The following is a 17,637-nucleotide window of genomic DNA, read 5'->3' on the forward strand; positions in this document are numbered from 1 at the left end:
CTACACCTTCAACACAACAGCACACTGTGGGCACAAATGAGGACATACACACTTTATTCTTATTTCTTTTCAACTAAGAATCAACATCTTTGCCATACAGATGAGCTTCTGTGCCTTTATAGCATGTGAGCCACTGGCACTTTTTACTCAGGACTTTATTTTTACAACCAAGAAATTTTTTAAAAAAGAAAAGAAACTGAGAGAAGAAATATACAAGCCATTAGAAGGCAGAATTGAAAGCCATGAGTGGGAGAAGTGATCTCCTGCACCCAAAACCACAAGTTTTCAGCCCCAGAGGAGGCTGACGCGATGGTAGGAGCCAGGTCAACCCCTCCTGGAAGCTTTCTTTTCAAGCTGGGTCTGGTCTCTGAGGCTCTTTGTGAGGACAGCTAGCCACAGCCTGGGAAGAACCAGGGGACCATTCCAACACTATCCCATGACTCACAACTCAGTGTACTGCCCTATCAGGGCAAAACAACTTGCAGATGGTGGCTGGACAGCCAAAACCAAAGGTCCAGCCCAGCCTTGGGTGAGTCCAGGAGCAGACAGTGGCATTTCTTACTCAGTTCTCCTGTGTGTCCCCAAGTCGCAGGAGGTGCCCAGGGGCTCTGAAGCCTTCTTTCTAAGACTTCAGATGACCAACTAACCAGTTGCTCCCATGCAGGAGGCCCATAGAAAGAACTCACAGTAGTTAAAAGCAGGCAGCTTCAGCAGGTCATTGAAATTTCCATTCAACTTGTCCCTTCTCTCTCATTTTTCCAGATCTTGCTCATTATGGACCAATGTATTTTTATAGCAGGACACCAAAAGCGTCTTCTCTGCTCATTTATAAAACCTAAAAACAACAGCAGGTTGTGAAACCACTTATTTTCTGGCAAATGTTATTGAATATCCTGTAAGAGACTAATGGCAAATGAGGAGCAGGGCTCCACTCCAAGTTAGTAGCTTGGGGCCAGGAGTTTTTTGTTGTACATTTTTAGGGCTCATCTTAGTTATTAACAATTATTTTTAATACTAAAAATAAAATAAAATAAAATCAGGCAGCCCGAAAGACTCTAGCTTTGAATACTGTTACTTCCTGCAGTGCCTTCTAAGATAAGCTAGTCACAGAGGCACCAAGGGCCCAGCGGAAGCTGGCCTGCTATGGGATGGCTTTCAAAGGCTAGTGAGAGGCCGTGGAACACCTGCTCCAAGTCGCAGCTTGAGTTTGGAACAGCTTATTGTGAGGCCCATGGATGATTTTGTCCAAATCTGGATCATGAGAGCAAAGCCAGAGGTGCTTTTCAAACTTTTTTAGCCACAAACCCTTTTGTTCAAATGATGTCTCACAGTAAGTGTAATGACAGGCAACAGATGAGAGCAGAGCTGGGAGCAGAAGGTGAGGGGTGCTCAGGGCCCACCCGGGACCACCCTCAGCTCCTTCTCTGCCTCAGCTGACCTGCAAACCCTTGGGTATGCCAAAGCATGAGGCCCTGCATCCCACCCCCCACAGACTGGCGTCACATCCCCGGGGAGTTAAAGTGAAAGGGTGGGGAGGGGCAGAACCACAGGAGGTTTCCGAGGGGAGCTCATTCTCTGTAAAAGAACATTCTGGAGGTCTAGGTTTAGACAAACACACTCATGTTACTGTCTCTTAGGTAGCGAGTAGTTTCTAAATCTAATACGTTAGTTGAAAATTGCACACAATCAAAATTATCATTGAAAATAGCCCATAAAAAATAGCAAGCATGTTAAGTAACTATATATACAAATATGGTATATATGATAATATGGAGCACATCCATGCAGAGCTTATATGGAAATCATAATTTTAGAGTATTTAAAAATATATTTTGTTTCTTGGTTGTAAGGCTCACAGAGTAGCCTTTCCTAAGTGACATGAGCTAGCATTTGGACTCCATGGGACCAAGGGCGAGGATGTAAGTCCTCACAGTAGCCGTGAGGTTGGTGCTGTTATCCCATTTTGTAGTTGAGGAATTAGAGGTTCAGAGAGGTGAAGTGACTCACCTACAGTCATGTGGTTGATGAGTGACAGATGGGATTCAAATCCAGATCTGCCTCCTCCTGGAGCCAGAGCCTTTGAGCACAAGGCCCTGCTGGCTTCTTTAATCTAGAGGTATGGGCTTTCTCTTTTTTTGTGTTTTTTTCCCCCCAAACAATGCTGTGGAGAGGTTTGCAATTAATAAGATGGGTAGATGTGAGCCATTCTCTATCTTGAGGAAGAAAAATCAATCCAAGAACACTGCCCAAGGCCCAACTGGGGTCTGGAAGTCCTTGAGGCTGGGAGTACCCGACAGCCTCTGGCCTCTCAGTGTCGGCTTCTGCCAGTGCCCTCATAGCTCAGTGGGACCAGCGCCCAAGGTCTTTAGTCTCTGTGTCTCTGGGAGTTCGCTGGTGGTTTGCCAACTCCTGGGGCCCAGGTGGGGTCCAGGGCAGAAGATGGAACTCAGGCCACACAACACCCAACACCAGCAGGGAGGTCACTGGCCCTGAAAAGAACCCGCTGCTCCTGCTTTCAACTCAATTCTGCTCTTTACGATCCCTCATGTTTGAGCAAGTCTTTCAGCTGGTCTGTGAAAATAACCCTCCATGTCATGCAGTACCACGTCGAATAAAATAATGGGCAGAATTTGGGATCTCTGCCGTGTTCCATGCCTGCCAGAGCTGAAGCTTACCGTACTTGAAATACACTTAAATAACTAACTGGCACTTTTGTTTAAGTTATCTCTTTTTCTGAGCTCTATCACCCCATGGATTTACACAGTCTAATTTTCTGAAGGCGGCACCTGGCTTTGGCACCTTCAGCTGGAGACTGTGAGCAGCAGCAGGGGTTGAGGAAGCCAGGCCTACACCCAGGACCACGTCATGGGCACTTTTCAAGGTCGCAAGCACTTACTGTTTCATGAAGCGAAGCCGGGCTCTCCTCTGCAGGCCTAAAAGAAGAACCAGGAACACCAGTCAGTACAACTGGGGCCGTGACACCAAGCCCAGAGAGCAGGGATTATGATGAGAGGAACAGCCGTGATGAGAGGGAGGGCTAACGCCTTCACCCCTTCCACTGGGCCAAGTTCTGCTTCAGCTTTATATATTTTAGTTCCCTTAGTGCTCACAACACACCTGTGGTCAGAGGCGGATTGAACAGTGGGCGCACCAGGTGCGCACCCTGGGCCCTGACTTCTGAAGGGCCCCACAAAACCAAAACTGTACACTTTTTCTAATGACATCAAGTTTGGTTTCATTTGTGCAATTTTAACATTAATAGTACATACTATTTTTACTTATTTAAAAATATAGTAAACATGTATTTTTATTTTCCCTCTCTCTTTTTTAAGACACCCAATATTTTCTTCTATGCCCGGGGCCTCAACTGAACTTAACCCGCCTCTGCCTGTGGGCTGCATACCACTCTTTTCATCTCCAGTTTGCGTTTGAGGAAACTAAGGCACGAAGCAAGTGTGTCCCTGAGTAACCTGCCCAAAGTCACGCAGCTAGTAAGTGGTAAAACCCAGAATTCGAACTTAGTTCATCTACTCAGGCCTGCGTAGCCTTGAACATGCTGCCTCACCCGTCCCAGCAGGTCAGGAATGAGGGGTTGTACAGACCGGTGGTTTAGAACCAGAACACATGTATCTGGGACATGTGCAAGCTTTCCTTGTGGAATATGAGTGTGGTTATTTATGAGTTTATCTTACCTTTTATTACTTCTTATTTTTGAAGCACATTTAAAAACATACATAATATGTTAAATAAATAAATACAGCTCATTGAAGTTAGTGTTCATTATTTTTAAGTTTTTTACTAATGAGATCCTTGATGAAAAAGGTTTGCAGACCACTGAACTTTAATGGAGTTCTTAGAACGAGGTAAATGGATGCCTCTGTGGGTGGCAACTGTGTGCACAAATACGCCCGTAACTGTCATCACGTACATGTTCAGAGCAGTCTGTGACTTATAAAGAGCCACTAACCTAGTCTGTACCCTTGCAGGCCACCCTCTCCCATTTCATAGAAGCCCAGAAAGGGTGACTTGTTCTAGGCAGTACGAGTAAGCCTGGGGTTCTGGGGGGTCAGGCAGCTGTGCCAGCCTCCCCTGCAGCTGCGGGGAGGTGGCCCATAGGAGAAGATTCTGTGTCCGGAGTGGCCGAGAGCAGCAGCCATCTCTGAGTCTCCCTACAGCCAACGAGCGGGAGGATTTCTAGCTTCTGGGAACATAACCCAAACCCCACTTCAATCTCCTTGTACTGCTTCCATCCCAACCACCCACACAAGCCCCACTTACTAAGCGCCTACCCCATCTGAGCACCTGGGCAGCACTTTACAAACAGCAACCCTGGGAGGTAGGTAATAGTGCCCCTGCGTGCCCGTGGGAGGCCCAGAGAGACCAAGGCACGCATGCAAAGTCACTAAGTCAGGAAGTAGAGAGTTAGATTCAAACCCAGGTTTGTGACTCCAGAGACAAGAGTCTCGAACCCCTGCAGCGTGGCCTCAGGCCAACGATAACCTCTGGAACCACCTCGGGTTCCCAAGGGACAACATCCGCCACGCTGGCACCTGCCCTGTTCCCCTAGAGAAGGAAGGACCCTCGGGGATACCCCCAAATGCAAAAAGGGGTTGCCAGGACTGCCCCAAAGGGGAAAACTTACAGTATAGGTGAATGGCCACACCCAAAGACACCAGCAGAATCAGGACACCGGTTACCAGCAGGCCAAGGGTAAGGGGGCCACAAGGTGGACCTGAAGACACACATTGAACATGTAAGACACAGATAAATACAAAGAGGGAAAATCAACTGAAAGCTGACATCCCAGAGAATACCACCACGGGCACTTTTTCTTACAGTCTTTTTTTTCTAGGTACTTTAAACACATTGAGATGATTTTATATGTAAAATGTCATGCCCCACATCCAAATGAAAAAAAAAAATTAAACTAAGGACTATTTATATACAAAGGAAATAGACAATTTGAATAACTGATAATGGGATTTTCTACTTATTTTTAAAACTTTTAGTTTCCCAAGAAACATCCAAATATATTTTCACTGTAAGAGATCCAGGTATACGGTGCCCCTCGCCATCCTCGCTCCTTCACAGCAGTAAATGGCTCTGTTAACTTTTCTCTTTGCATTTTCACGTATGCAATTTACACAGACACAGTCTTTTTTTTTTAAAGAGTGGATTATATTGTATAATTGTTCTGCAATCATTTTTTTTTCTTTACTGAAACATTTTTTTTTCTAGCAGAGTAACATTTGAAGAATGGATATACCAAGGATTATTTTGCCAGCAGGGAGGCATTTTGTCTGTTTCCCATGTTTTATAAATAACTGCAGCGAACATCCTGGTATGTTTCTTCCTCTGCGGAGCTTGCCTGATGCAGATACTGAAAACGGGACCCAATAAACGATAGAGAATGTCCACTTTAAATTGTAATATATACTGTCAAACGCCTTCCAAACAGGCAACACTGATTTCCATTCCCAACCACCAATCGTGCACCCTCAGGACACTTGATATGATTGAAGGTTTTAGTTTTTGTCAGTCCAGTGGGTGAAAAATATTTTACTTCTATTCCCTGAATATTTGTCAGCCTCAATGATTGTCATACATTGGCCACTTCTTTTTCTTCTGTGAGTTGCGTGTTTGTTCCTTTGCCCATTTTGAATGCTATTTAAACAGTATGTAGCTCTGTCTGGGTAACTCAGTTGGTTAGAGTGTTGACCCAATAAGCCAAGGTTGTGGGTTTGATCCCCAGTCAGAGCACATCCAAGAATCAACCAATAAATGCATAAATAGATGGAACAACAAATCAGTGTATCTCTCTCTCTCTCTCTCTCTCTCTCTCTCTCTCTCTCTCTAAATCAATAAGCAAATAAACAACAGAGTGTATATTATCAATGCCCCAAATTTTTCTCTGACAGCCTTCATGCCCCTATGGTTGGTCCCTTGTGATTAGCAAGGGGCAGAACTGGGACTCATGGGTGAAAAGGGCAAGAGATTGCAGCTGAAAAATTAGAAATAGTTTTGTATTTCGGGGAAAGAAGAGAATTTTTATTGAATACTTTTAATGTGCCAAGTATAATACTAACAAACTACAACATTCTTATTTCTCACTTTAAAGTTCAGAAAAAACAAGATTCAGTTAAATTACATGCCCAAGGTCACCGAGCTACTGAAAGGCAGGGGCCAGAGTTTGAACCCAGGTCTTTCAAGTTCTAAAACCCCTGCTGTCCCACCAGGACAGCTGAGGGCAGGAGAGGTAGTGAGAGGATGGAGTGGGCCGCTCCCTGGAAGGTAGCCTGCCATCACCAAGGCTGGCGTGCGACGTGGAGGAGAGGTTCCTGTGCTGGCTGGAAGGCTGGGTAGAGGTCCTTGGAAGGTCTTTCCCACCTCTGAGATGCAGAGATTTCCATCTATCTATCCTCTCCTCACCTCCATGTTCCCCCAACCTGGATGAACCTCAAAAACAAGACGCTCAGTGAAAGAGGCCAGCATGAGGAGCACATACTGTATGATTCCATTTATATGAAATGTCCAGAAGAGGCAGATCTATAGAGACAGAAAATCTCAAGTGGATTAGTGGTTGCCGGGGCTGGGTGGGAACAGAAGCTAGCTGTAAACAAGTACAAAGGATCTTTTGGGGGCGATGGAAATTTCTAAAACTAGATTGTGGTGATGGTTGCATAACTTGGTAAACTTACTAAAAATCATTGAGATATATGCTTCCAATGGGTGAATTTTATAACATGAAAATTAAACCTCAGTAAAGTATTAACCTAAATTTTTTTCCATTGATTTGAGAGAGAGGGACAGAGAGTGAGAAAGAGTGAGAGGAGGAAGTAGAGAGAGAGAAGCATTAACTTGTTGTTTCACTTAGTTGTTCCATTTAGTTGTGTACTCTTTTCTTTTTTTTGAGAGAGAGAGAGAAAGAGAGACAGACAAGGACAGACAGGAAGGGAGAGAGATAAGAAATATCAACTTGTAATTGTGGCACTTTAGTTGTTCATTGATTACTTTCTCATACATGCCTTGACAGTGTGGGGGGGTGCTCTAGTTGAGCAAGTGACTCCTTGCTCAAGCCAGCGACCTTGGGCTCAAGGCAGCGACCACGAGGTCATGTCTATGATCCCATGCTCAAGTTGGTGACCCTGTGCTCAAACTGGTGAGCCAGTGCTCAGGCTGGAGACCTCAGGGTTTTGAACCTGGGTCTACAGCATCCCAGGTCAATGTTCTATCCACTGTGCTACCACCTGTCAGGCTAGTTGCACATATTGATTGCTTCTCCTATGTGCCCTTACTAGGGAGGGGTTGAACTGTGACCTCTGGCACGCCCGCTCGATGCTAAGCCAGCGAGCCAGGGCTAAAGTGGATCATTTAAAAAAACGTAGTAGAGGTGGGTGAAGGCTGCAGGGTCTTGAAAGGTCCCCTCTTTCTGGGCAGGGTGGTGGGTCAGGGAGGCTTCCTGAAGAGCGGTCATAACTGAACTGGAGGCCACCAGTGCAGCTACAGGTTCACAGTATAGCATGATCATATGCCCAAAATGTGACTCCAAGACAAGCTGTTGCTTCTAATGAAGGTGGTGAAAAGCTGACTGGCAGGGAGCCCCTGACCAGGGCTACATCAGTGACATGCAGCTCTGCTTCTTCACCTTACTGGGGTCTCCTGAGGTCTGAATCTCACTACACTTTTCCTGAGACAGCGGTTTAGAAAATGTCCCCCAGGACCTCCCAGTGTCTCTCAAAGGATAGCCCTAAGCCTTAGGAAGCAGTTCCTTCCCTATGGTGGCCATAAGGGTTTTATTCATGATCACAAGCTTTGAGCTCTGTGTGGTGCTCTGCTAAACTGAATGCCAGTGTATAGTATCTCATTTAATCCTTCCCTTTAGTCAGGTAAACATCCTCATTTTACAGATGAGGAAACTAAGGTTCAGAGAGGCTGAATTATTTGCCTAGATCAAACAGTACAATCAGTGGTAGAGAGGGATTCCAATTAAGGCCTGGTCGACTTACCACTAGGTTATACTGCCCTGTGGGCTTCACCCCAAATGCAGCCATCACCTACCACCCACCCTCCACTTCACTTGGCCACAAGTTTATTCTAAAGAACCTATGGCTTGATCAGGTGGTGGTGCAGTGGATAAAGTGTCAACCTGGGACACTGAGGTCCCAGGTTCAAAACCCCCAAGGTCGCTGGTTGAGCACAAGATCATCTGGCTTGAGTGTGGGATCATCAACATGATCCCATGGTTGCTAGCTTTGAGCCCACGGTTGCTGGCTTGAGCAAGGGGTCACTGACAAGGCTGGAGCCCCCTAGTCAAGGCACATATGAGAAAGCAATCAATGAACAACTAAAGTGACACAACTACAAGTTGATGCTTCTCATGTTTCTCCTTTCCTCTCTCTCTCTTAAAAACAGAAACAAAAACACCCCTACCCCAAAACCTACTATTGTTAGATTTGTATTTCACCCCAAGATTTTACTGAGGATTAATATTATTAGAAAGCATGAAAGAAATTTGAAGACCTTTCTACCATCGTTTATAAAAGTGTTACTGAACCCACTATTATTCAGCAGTCCTTACATAGGATGAACAGAGCAGATTTCTTCTAGAATTGAAGGCCGGATAAAGGCTTATCCTGGGCTGGTTTCCTTCCACCACCGGTGGGCATTGGTGGTGCCCTGGTGCTTGAAGTCTTCCCCTGTTTTAAGTGGGTTGGCTGACTCCTCCAGAGCCACAGCACAGACCTTGTATTGGTGTCCTCATCTTTAAAGCCCTATTGTATTTTATTTTGTGTTGTACCCTGAAACCCTTCTGCGAAGTTGTGAGGCATAAGCTTTATAAAATGAGGCCATTCTGTCTGCCCTTTGTGCTCCCTAGGACAGTGCCTCTGTACACGGACTCTGATGTTCTTTTTCCTGTGACCTAATGGGGTGGCTTCCCACTCCCACCCACCCCCCAGATTCCGCTCGATGCCTCTCCCTGGTACTTCATATATATTTAAGACAAAGCAACCCCAGCAGCATATGCCAGCCTGGTGTGGCTGCTTGTGGGTTGTTCTATGGGTTGGGGCAGAGGGCACTTTCTGTTTGTCACCAGTAACTTTTGGGGAACAGAGGTCAGTAGTTTTCAAGAAATACATTTGGCTTATGGGTTCAAGAAAAGTATGTGTGCATATGTGTGTGTGCAAGCATGCATGTGGGGGGAGGCGATATTCTAGCTGTGCTGTCTGCTGCTTATAGGACAGAGCGACTAACTTGTTCGCTCACTAACAAACACATATTAAGCTCATATTGTGTGTTAAGTCCTTTATTAGGCATAAAAGTGGGAAATTTTAAACTTCTGGTCCTTTAGGTTGGTTGGTTTTTTTGTTTTTGTTTTTTTTTAGAATTTCAATGTTTTTTATTTTTTTTTTATTTTTTATTTTTTTGAGACAGAGAGAGTCAGAAAGAGGGATAGACAGACAGGAACAGAGAAAGATGAGAAGCATCAATAATCAGTTTTTTGTTGCGACACCTTAGTTGCTCACTGATTGCTTTCTCATATGTGCCTTGACGATGGGCCTTCAGCAGACCAAGTAACCCCTTGCTCGAGCCAGCGACCTTGGGTCCAAGTTGGTGAGCTTTTTTGCTCAAACCAGATGAGCCCATGCTCAAGCTGGCGACCTTGGGATCTTGAACCTGGGTCCTCCGCATCCCAGTCCGACACTCTATCCACTGTGCTACCGCCTGGTCAGGCTGGTTGGTTTTTTTGTTAGTTAACACCTTTATTGAGATATCATTTACGTATTGTAAAGTTTGTTTGTTTTAAATGTATAATTAAATGTTTTCTGGTAAATTTTTTAAATGTGCACCATCACCACAATCTAGTTTCAGGATATTTTTATCCCTGCATAAAGGAATCCTGCACCTATTGGTAGTCTCTCCCCACTCCGCCCCGTCCCCCACAGGCAGCCTCCAATCTACTTTCTGTCTCACAGAATGCCATGTTCTGGACTTTCATATCAACGAGATCATATAACATAAGGTCTTTTGAAACTAGCTTCTTCCCCTGCATAATATTTTTTAAGATCCATCCATGTTGTATCATGAATTCAGTACTTAATCTTTGATTATGACCAAACAATATTCCGCTGTATGGTTAGTCCACATTTTGTTAATCCGTTCATCAGTTGGTGGACATTTGAGTGGTTTCTACTTTTGGGCTGTTACAGATAAGGTTGCCAGGAACATTTGTGTGCAAATTTTGAGTGAACATAGTTCTCATTAAATTTTGTTTCACGATCGTTGGCAAGTGTGTACCCCACTAGACTGTGAGTTACTGGAGGGCAACATGACATCCCTTCCCAACCCAGGTCAGGGCCAGAGAAAAGGCTTGAGAGTCTGCACTTGGGAAGAGCTTAAGGAAGGGAGGAAACGAGGAAGCAAGGGAGAAAGTGACAATGTCTTCTCTGTTTCTGAAAGTCCAAAGAGACCAAAGAACTCACCCTTCTGAGTCACCAGGCTTGGGAACCGGCACCTTCTCCTCTTAGTGGTGGTCCTCTTGGTGGGCTGAGCAGTGGTGGGAAAGACATCAGCTACAGAAAGGAAGGAAGACACATCTTAGCCAGGAAAACAGCAGGTGGACCCTGAGTAAACCAAACACTACATGTCCTTTTTTTTTTAAGTTTTCCATTGGTTTGAAAGGGGGAGGAAGGGATAAAGAGAGAGTGAAAGAGAGAGAGAGAGAGAGAAGCACCAACTCGCTGTTCCAGTTAGTTGTGCACTCAGTGATTGCTTCTTGTATGTGCCCTGACTGGGGATCCAACCTGCAACTTTAGTGCGTTGGGACAACGCTTTATCCACTGAGCCACCCAGCCAGGGCCAACACTGCATTTCGTATCTACAGGTACTAAAGTCCTTGTGACTATTCTCTAGGCTGCACCAGAGCTTGAAGGACACAGAACAATAAAATTTTTGAACTGCTTCCGAAACTCTCAGCTCTATGTATGGGCCTAGGGGCAGGGGTCAGCTTGTTGTCCCTAAGAGAGAGAGGCTCTGGAGACACACAGACCTGAACAGAGACCGGCATCCCTGACTAACCACTGTGTAACTTGGGGCAAGTCCTATCACTGTTCTGTGCCTCAGTTTTCCTATCTTCTGAAATAAAGATGGTTTCCACCTCCTTTTTGGAGTGTTGTGAGAATTAAAGGGGACAGTGTGCCCAGCAAAGTGTGCAATAGACATGGCTCCGCCTGCTGAAGCCATGGCGCTCTTGAACTGAAGCCAGAGTCGGGCCCTGCCAATCCCTAAGTGAGTGGAGGACGCTCACGCGAAGGAGGTGGGTGCCTTTTCCTGCATGTACGGGACCATGCAGGTTGTATATGTCAGGATTTTCTTTCTTTCTCGGGGATCTTTAAAATTCACATACTATCAAAGCCAGAGGGATCTTTGGTCTAGTCTCAACCTTTCATTTCAAAGCTGAATGCCAGCAAAATTAGGGGGAGGGCTGGCCTCCGACGCCATCTGTGGGAAGTGCTGGACAGGGACCCCAAGCCCCTCTCCTGACTCTGGGTGGGTCACTCCTCTGTTTTTGTTGTAATTCCATGTCACAAGCTGAAGTGCTGGTATAAAACACAGGGACACGGACACAGAGCAAAGGGAGACGCCTGAGGCACTGAGGTGCTGGGGAAGGTGAGCACCGGTGCCGTGGAGGGCTGAGGAAAGACATTTCACTGAAATGATTCTTTATAAAATCCTAGGAGAGGGAAGAGAGGAACACCATACACTTACTCTAGAATCAAGGGAACAAAGAGGGGCAACTAACAAATTGGTCACTTTGGGGCTGGCTTCTTCCATGTAAAACGTGGACACTTCGGAGCCTCACCGCCCTGTGCCTCCTCTGGAGAGGGGCAATAACGTGCTCTGCTCTGCCTGCTCCAGGAAGTTCTGAGAAAAGCCAACTGACTGGGATAAAGTTCGAGAGACAGTAAAAGTGGAGCCAGGATCTGAGTCAAAAGACTCTACTTCTAGGCTGTCACTGAGCAACGCTGCCTCGGGTGCAAATTTTTTTTTACAAAGAGTGAAGCACATCAAGTTGACCCAAACCCTGGTCCTCAGAGTGCTGGGGAACTAGAGAAAAAGAAGAACATCATCTGTCATGGCAATCCATGTGCATCTGTGGAACCTGGCCCTGGGTGAGGGGTATCACAGCACCCTGTTAGTGCCTTCGTCCTCGACGCCCTAGAAGTGTTCATCCCCCTCCTTAATGCGCGAGGAGGCACGAGGCCTCCCAGGGTCAGCAGGGAGCCTGCCCAGGAGCCAGCTCTGCAGGACCTCAGTGCTTTGGCTCGGCCCAGTACTCTGGGTCTGATGGGGGCTTGTGACAGTGTGTTCCATTCTAATTTCTTCTTGCTCAGAACCGCATTCCCTGGATTCCTCCTGATGCTCTCCACCCCAGTTCAATTCTTCCCCCTTCTCTCCTCTTTGAAAGGGACAGCCTTTCTGAACCTATGATGTGCTTGAGGGGCCTGAAAAGGCCCTGTCTTTCCCCAAATACTTTCTCTCTCATCTGGCTTCTTCCTTCAAACCACACTGACTTTCCGGGAAGAGTGTGGGCTCCAGCTCCGGACCCCAGGCCCTGGGGAGGGATGTGGCTTCAAGTACACATTTTGGGGAGGCATTGCCATTCTTGGGAGCTCGGCAGTGGGGGGGGGGGCTTTGGAAATGTCAAAACCAAGCCTGAGTGGGTGGAGGAGGGGCAGCTTCTGAAACCAGCTGCGCTGGTTCAGCGTCCTCCTTTCTCAGACTGAGTCTCCTCCGTGGGAAGATGTGGGACTTCCAGAGACAAAAACAACAAACCAAATCAAAACCCCAAACCCCCCAAACCCAGTTTTAAATACAAGAATCAGTTACCCAACCACCTCCAAGACATGCTCCGCTTCTTGCCCCGAGACGTCACCCCTGTCCCCCTCTACCTCCTGATTCAAGGCCAGAGGCTGGTGGAGATGTGACAGGGGCATCACTCTGTTTTTTGTCTTCTAATTATGACACTGTCCCCACCTGTCCCTGCACATCCACGCTTAATGGTCTAATTCCTGGAGGTCCCATGTCACTCTCAGTGCCCCCAGTGTGAGAAGAACCCAGGTGAGTGTGAAGCAAGACAGCTGGGGGCTCTCCAGGGGGTAGCCCTGGCCAGGGGCTAATCTGAGGAGGGGGCTAAAGTCAGACTGGGCCTTGGAGATTTTCTGCCCAATTCCCTTGCACCTTTGATAGCTTTGACCATCACTGTCCAATATGGCAGCCACAGGCCACGTGTGCTACTGAGCATGTGGAGCAAGGCCGCCTGAGCCGAGACGTGTTCTACATGTGAGACACACACAGAGCTCTTCGCATGAAAGGGGAATATGAATTATTTCGGTAACAATTTTATTTTTATTACATTTTGAAATAATATTGTTGATAAGTTGGGTTAAATAAAACATTTAAATTAATTCCATATGTTTCTTTTTACTTTTTTTAATGTGGCTATCAGAAAATTTTAAATTACATATGTGGCTCACAATATATTTCCATTGGATGTGCTGACTTAACCCATGTGGACCTGTAGTTTCTAAGAACTGGAGGATTCATGGAGGCCATCAGCAACCCCACGATACAGATGAGAAAACTGAGGCTCATCGAGGGGAATCACGTGCCCAAAGGCAAAGTGAATTTGCAGCTAGACTTGGGGTCCAGTCTCCTCATGCCCTGCAAACTCCAGGTGTGGGTTAGGGCCGTAGGCCCATATACAGAATGTGAGGGTGCCTGCCGTCCACTGGCCATGTGTGCACCCTTGCGGGGGATTTCTGAGATCATCTTTAGGCCCGTGGACTCAGTCCAGTCTAGACATAGCCTCAGGCAGGCCTGATGTGGCTGAAGGACAGTGCTGTTCTCACCCCAAAAGAAGCAGCAATGCTTCTAAGCATCCCATTTACAATGGAAATCATACTAGTACCTACCCCAGGATGGCTGGCAGCTTTAAGCAAATGTAAAACATTTGCATTGCTTGGTCCTGGGTAAGTCTCAGAATATATTTTCTGTTACTGTTAGCCACAGTGCTATTGCTCACGGCCATCATCCCTTCCTGTAGCACTGGGCTCACTGAGGGCAGTGCCCATGCTCACATGGGCAGCCCCCATGCCTGGCACATGCCTGGCATAGCGTAGGTGTTCAATGTTATCAACAACGTCGAGCCAGGGTCTTACCTACACTCAGCTGAGTTCCCTTCCCGAAGGTTAGCTCCGGGCTCCCGATGGTCATGCAGAAGTAAGCACCACTGTCCTCAGGCTTCACACTTTTGAGACTGAGAATGGATCGGGTTGTCTCCTGACGCACAGTTAGCTTCTCCCGCACTACGTGCTCACCATACACAGTGTTTTTTGTAGAATCCCCGACGACCAGGAACTCGTGGTGTCTGTCCTTGCCTGGGACCTTGAGTCGTCTCAGCCAGTAGATGCGGGTACTAGAGGAGAAGGTTTTAGCCTCACAGGTGAGATCCACCGTGGTGTTGGTCTGAGCCTTTACGTTCTCAGGACTCTGCTGCAGGGCAAAGCTGCTGTGGAGAGCTACAAGAAGCAGAAGGAGCAAAGATTATCAGCACATTTTCGTGGTCACAGTGGTGGGGTCTCAGAGTCACCCTGAATCAAGCATCAAAGGAAAAGCTGTGGAGGAACCTGCCCAGTTGCCAGGTCCGGCGGCTGCTGTAAATGCAGCTGGTGTTTCCTGGACTCCAGAGCATGAACACCCCACCTCACAGGAGACCAGCTGCATGGCAGGAGTTCACTCTGACCAGCTGTGCAAAGGGACAGAGACTGCCTGCTTATGGCTCTGCATAATTACCTCAATCAAGCCTCAAACTTGATTTGGAATTTTTATCTGCATTTCATAGATGAAGAAACTGAGTCATGAAGTTACTTGTTCAAACTCAAAGATTCAAAGTTTGAAGTCAAAGCCTTTCAGCTTGCCCTGCTGCAACTCAGTGCATAGACCTTCAACAGGATCCAGGCAGCCAAAGGAGACCCAGGGCAAGCGTGGCGAGGAGCTCGGAATCACAGGCAGAGCACAGGGCTGGGCTGGCCAGCCTAAAGACGGACAGCCACAGTTTCCGGACATGGATGTCAACCAGCAAGAGGCACCCACTGTCCCCTAGTAGGCACGATTAATGACCATCCCTCTCCAGCCCAGTGATTGATAGGTCACTTACTCCACTTCCTGAGTGGAAGGGCAAACACCCCAAAAGCAGGGCCAGGCGTTTATCTTAGTCCCAGACAGGAAGCACTGAAAGTGGGGATTGTTCACAGAAACTTGGGGCAGAATTCACAGAACTGGCCTTGAACCCGCCTGTGCCCCTCAGCAACTGTGGCACCTCAGGAAAGTCACGGTGCCTGTCTCTTCTCTTTAAAAAGAGGGAGGGTTAAGGCTGATGGCCTGACTGCCTCTGAGCATTAAAATGTCCAAGAAAGCAACTGCAAAGCACTGTAACACGGGTGCATCATTGTCCAGAGGACTCACATATCAAAGGGTGGCAGCATGAAATCTTAGGAGGATTAAAATGGGTTTTTTTGCAATGAAGTCCAACAAACTGAGTATCTGACTTAGCAGGCCTGTCATTTGAGCTGTCGGTGGAGGGAGAGGCTGCAGGCTGGGGCAGCGACCCAGGAGCAATGAGGGACAGAGCTGGGTAAGCAGAAGAGGCCGGAGACAGGTGCCTGTGTGCGTGTGCAGGAGCATGCGTGTGTATATACCCAAGAGGAGCTGGCTTGCATATTCAGTCTTACCCATACTTGTTCTCAGGCTCCATGGCCCCATAGCGGCCTTTTCTAATACTGAGGAAATAAACTTAAACGTTTTGACTCCACTCACAGAACGCTCTGAGCTTCCACTTGCGTCAAGAATGAAGTGGCACTTGGGCCTCTAGCTGCTGCTGGACATTCTCTATTCTCCCTAACACCATACTTAGCTTTTTCAGCAGAGTAGAGGTTATTCATTGCTTTGGGTCACTAAACTCTCGGGAGAGATAAGAATAAAAACTGCCAATATTGAACCGTGCCAGGCATAGTGCAGGCATTACCTCATGTAATCCTCACCAAATCCTGTTCCCATCCATTTTATACACAAGGAAACAAGGGCTCAGCAAGGTTAGAGGCATGCTCAAGGTCACCCAGCCTGTGTGTGGAGGACTCACATTCAAATCCAGATCCACAGCCCTGGAACCTAAGCTGTGAGGCACTCCCTGAACTGAGGCAACCTGTGGCTCCAGGCTTGTGGTCATGTGCTCATGGGCACATAGTGGGGCCACAAATACAGACTCTCAAAGACCTTCCAAGAAAGCCCGTCAGTGGCTCCTCAAGCGGTAAAGAGGTCGGAGGGGCATCAGGCTGTCCCCCTCTTGCATCCTGACATGAAGACTTCCTGGCTGAGACACACCCTGGTCTTTCTGGTGACTACTTGCTTTTTAGTCCCTGGGGACTGAACACCCAACCGTGGCTGAACCCATCTATGTGCCGGACTCCTAGCCAGGCCTTGTCACATGTGTGGTGTCATTTGACTAATTTCATCTTCTCAGCAATCCAGTGACTCCATTCTCAGAGCGGCCTGCTGTTTCTAAAATGATCAGCAATAACGTTAGTAGCTTTGAGTGGCCTGGATTAGCTTCTCCTTCCCATGTTGAGCTCACTGGCTCGGAGCTTGGGCTGGCAGACCTGTCAGCCCTGGCGGGATGTCCAGCTTTGGGCTCTCAGGCAAGGGTTAGATCCACCACAGTTTAGTGGGCAGTTTGGGATGTGGAAGGATTTCTTCTGAAAGATGGTCTGAGTGGGTAAGTAAGCGGGTCAGTCTAGACCCCTGCTCCATTCCACACCCAGCATTCCAACCCCAATACTGCTTGTTACTGGAGCACACTCCACACCAGTCCCAGGGAATGCTGCAGAAACAGGGGGCCCTGAGGGAGCATCCGGCCATACTTGCCTGAGAACTGGCAACAACCAGTATTTGGCAGAATGTACTACGAATACTTGCCCGGAAGTAATCAAAATGTGTCTCCAGATCCCTGGGCCAAGCATGGCACCCCAAAACTGGGCCTGGTCCTCTGGCACCTTCTTGGGAGCACATTCCTGCCTCCTCACTGGACAAGGGCAGTTTTCCTTCCTCTAGACCTCCACCCTCTTTTCTTCCTTTTGCCCCCCTTTCTCCTTCCCCTTCCCCCTCCCTCTTCCTGTCCCCCCTTCTCCTAGCTCCAGGCTTTTGGGCAGAGGTGGGCTCAGTCTTCGGGTTCCCCAGTCCGCTGGGATAATGAGCTCCTTGGAGGACTTTCCCTTCCACCCTCAGGGGCGGTGCCTGCGGCGCGGAGCGCCCCACAGCCAGGGCTCCTGACTCGGCACCTACCAGCACAGCCTTCCCACCGCCGGCTCTTCCCCGGTCCAGCGCAGACCACCCGGCCCGCCCGCTGCCAGTCTTCCCACCTTACCTGCCAGCTGAGAGGAGACGAAGAGCAGCCCGAGCCAAAGCCCCATCTTGGCACCCAGACACCTGGTCCCAGCGGGCTCAGCTGAGACCGACCTGGCGGGGGTGGGTGGGGATCGGGCGGGGCAGGGGGTGGGGGGCGGTCACAGGGAGGGGGCGGGG

General features: G+C 47.9%; 1 protein-coding gene across 1 annotated transcript; it reads right to left on the minus strand.

The window, feature by feature from the left end:
• Positions 1 to 37: 37 nt before the first annotated feature.
• Positions 38 to 17,574, minus strand: CD8B (CD8 subunit beta). The gene is made up of 6 exons (XM_066372334.1): positions 17,480 to 17,574; positions 14,220 to 14,579; positions 10,482 to 10,571; positions 4,643 to 4,732; positions 2,897 to 2,933; positions 38 to 835 (listed from the first exon to the last, which is right to left on the minus strand). The coding sequence occupies exons 1-6, from the start codon at positions 17,523 to 17,525 to the stop codon at positions 823 to 825; spliced, it is 636 nt and encodes a 211-aa protein (XP_066228431.1). The 5' UTR covers positions 17,526 to 17,574; the 3' UTR covers positions 38 to 822.
• Positions 17,575 to 17,637: the final 63 nt, after the last annotated feature.

The sequence above is a fragment of the Saccopteryx leptura genome, chromosome 3 (assembly GCF_036850995.1).
Source record: "Saccopteryx leptura isolate mSacLep1 chromosome 3, mSacLep1_pri_phased_curated, whole genome shotgun sequence".
Lineage (NCBI taxonomy): Eukaryota > Metazoa > Chordata > Mammalia > Chiroptera > Emballonuridae > Saccopteryx > Saccopteryx leptura.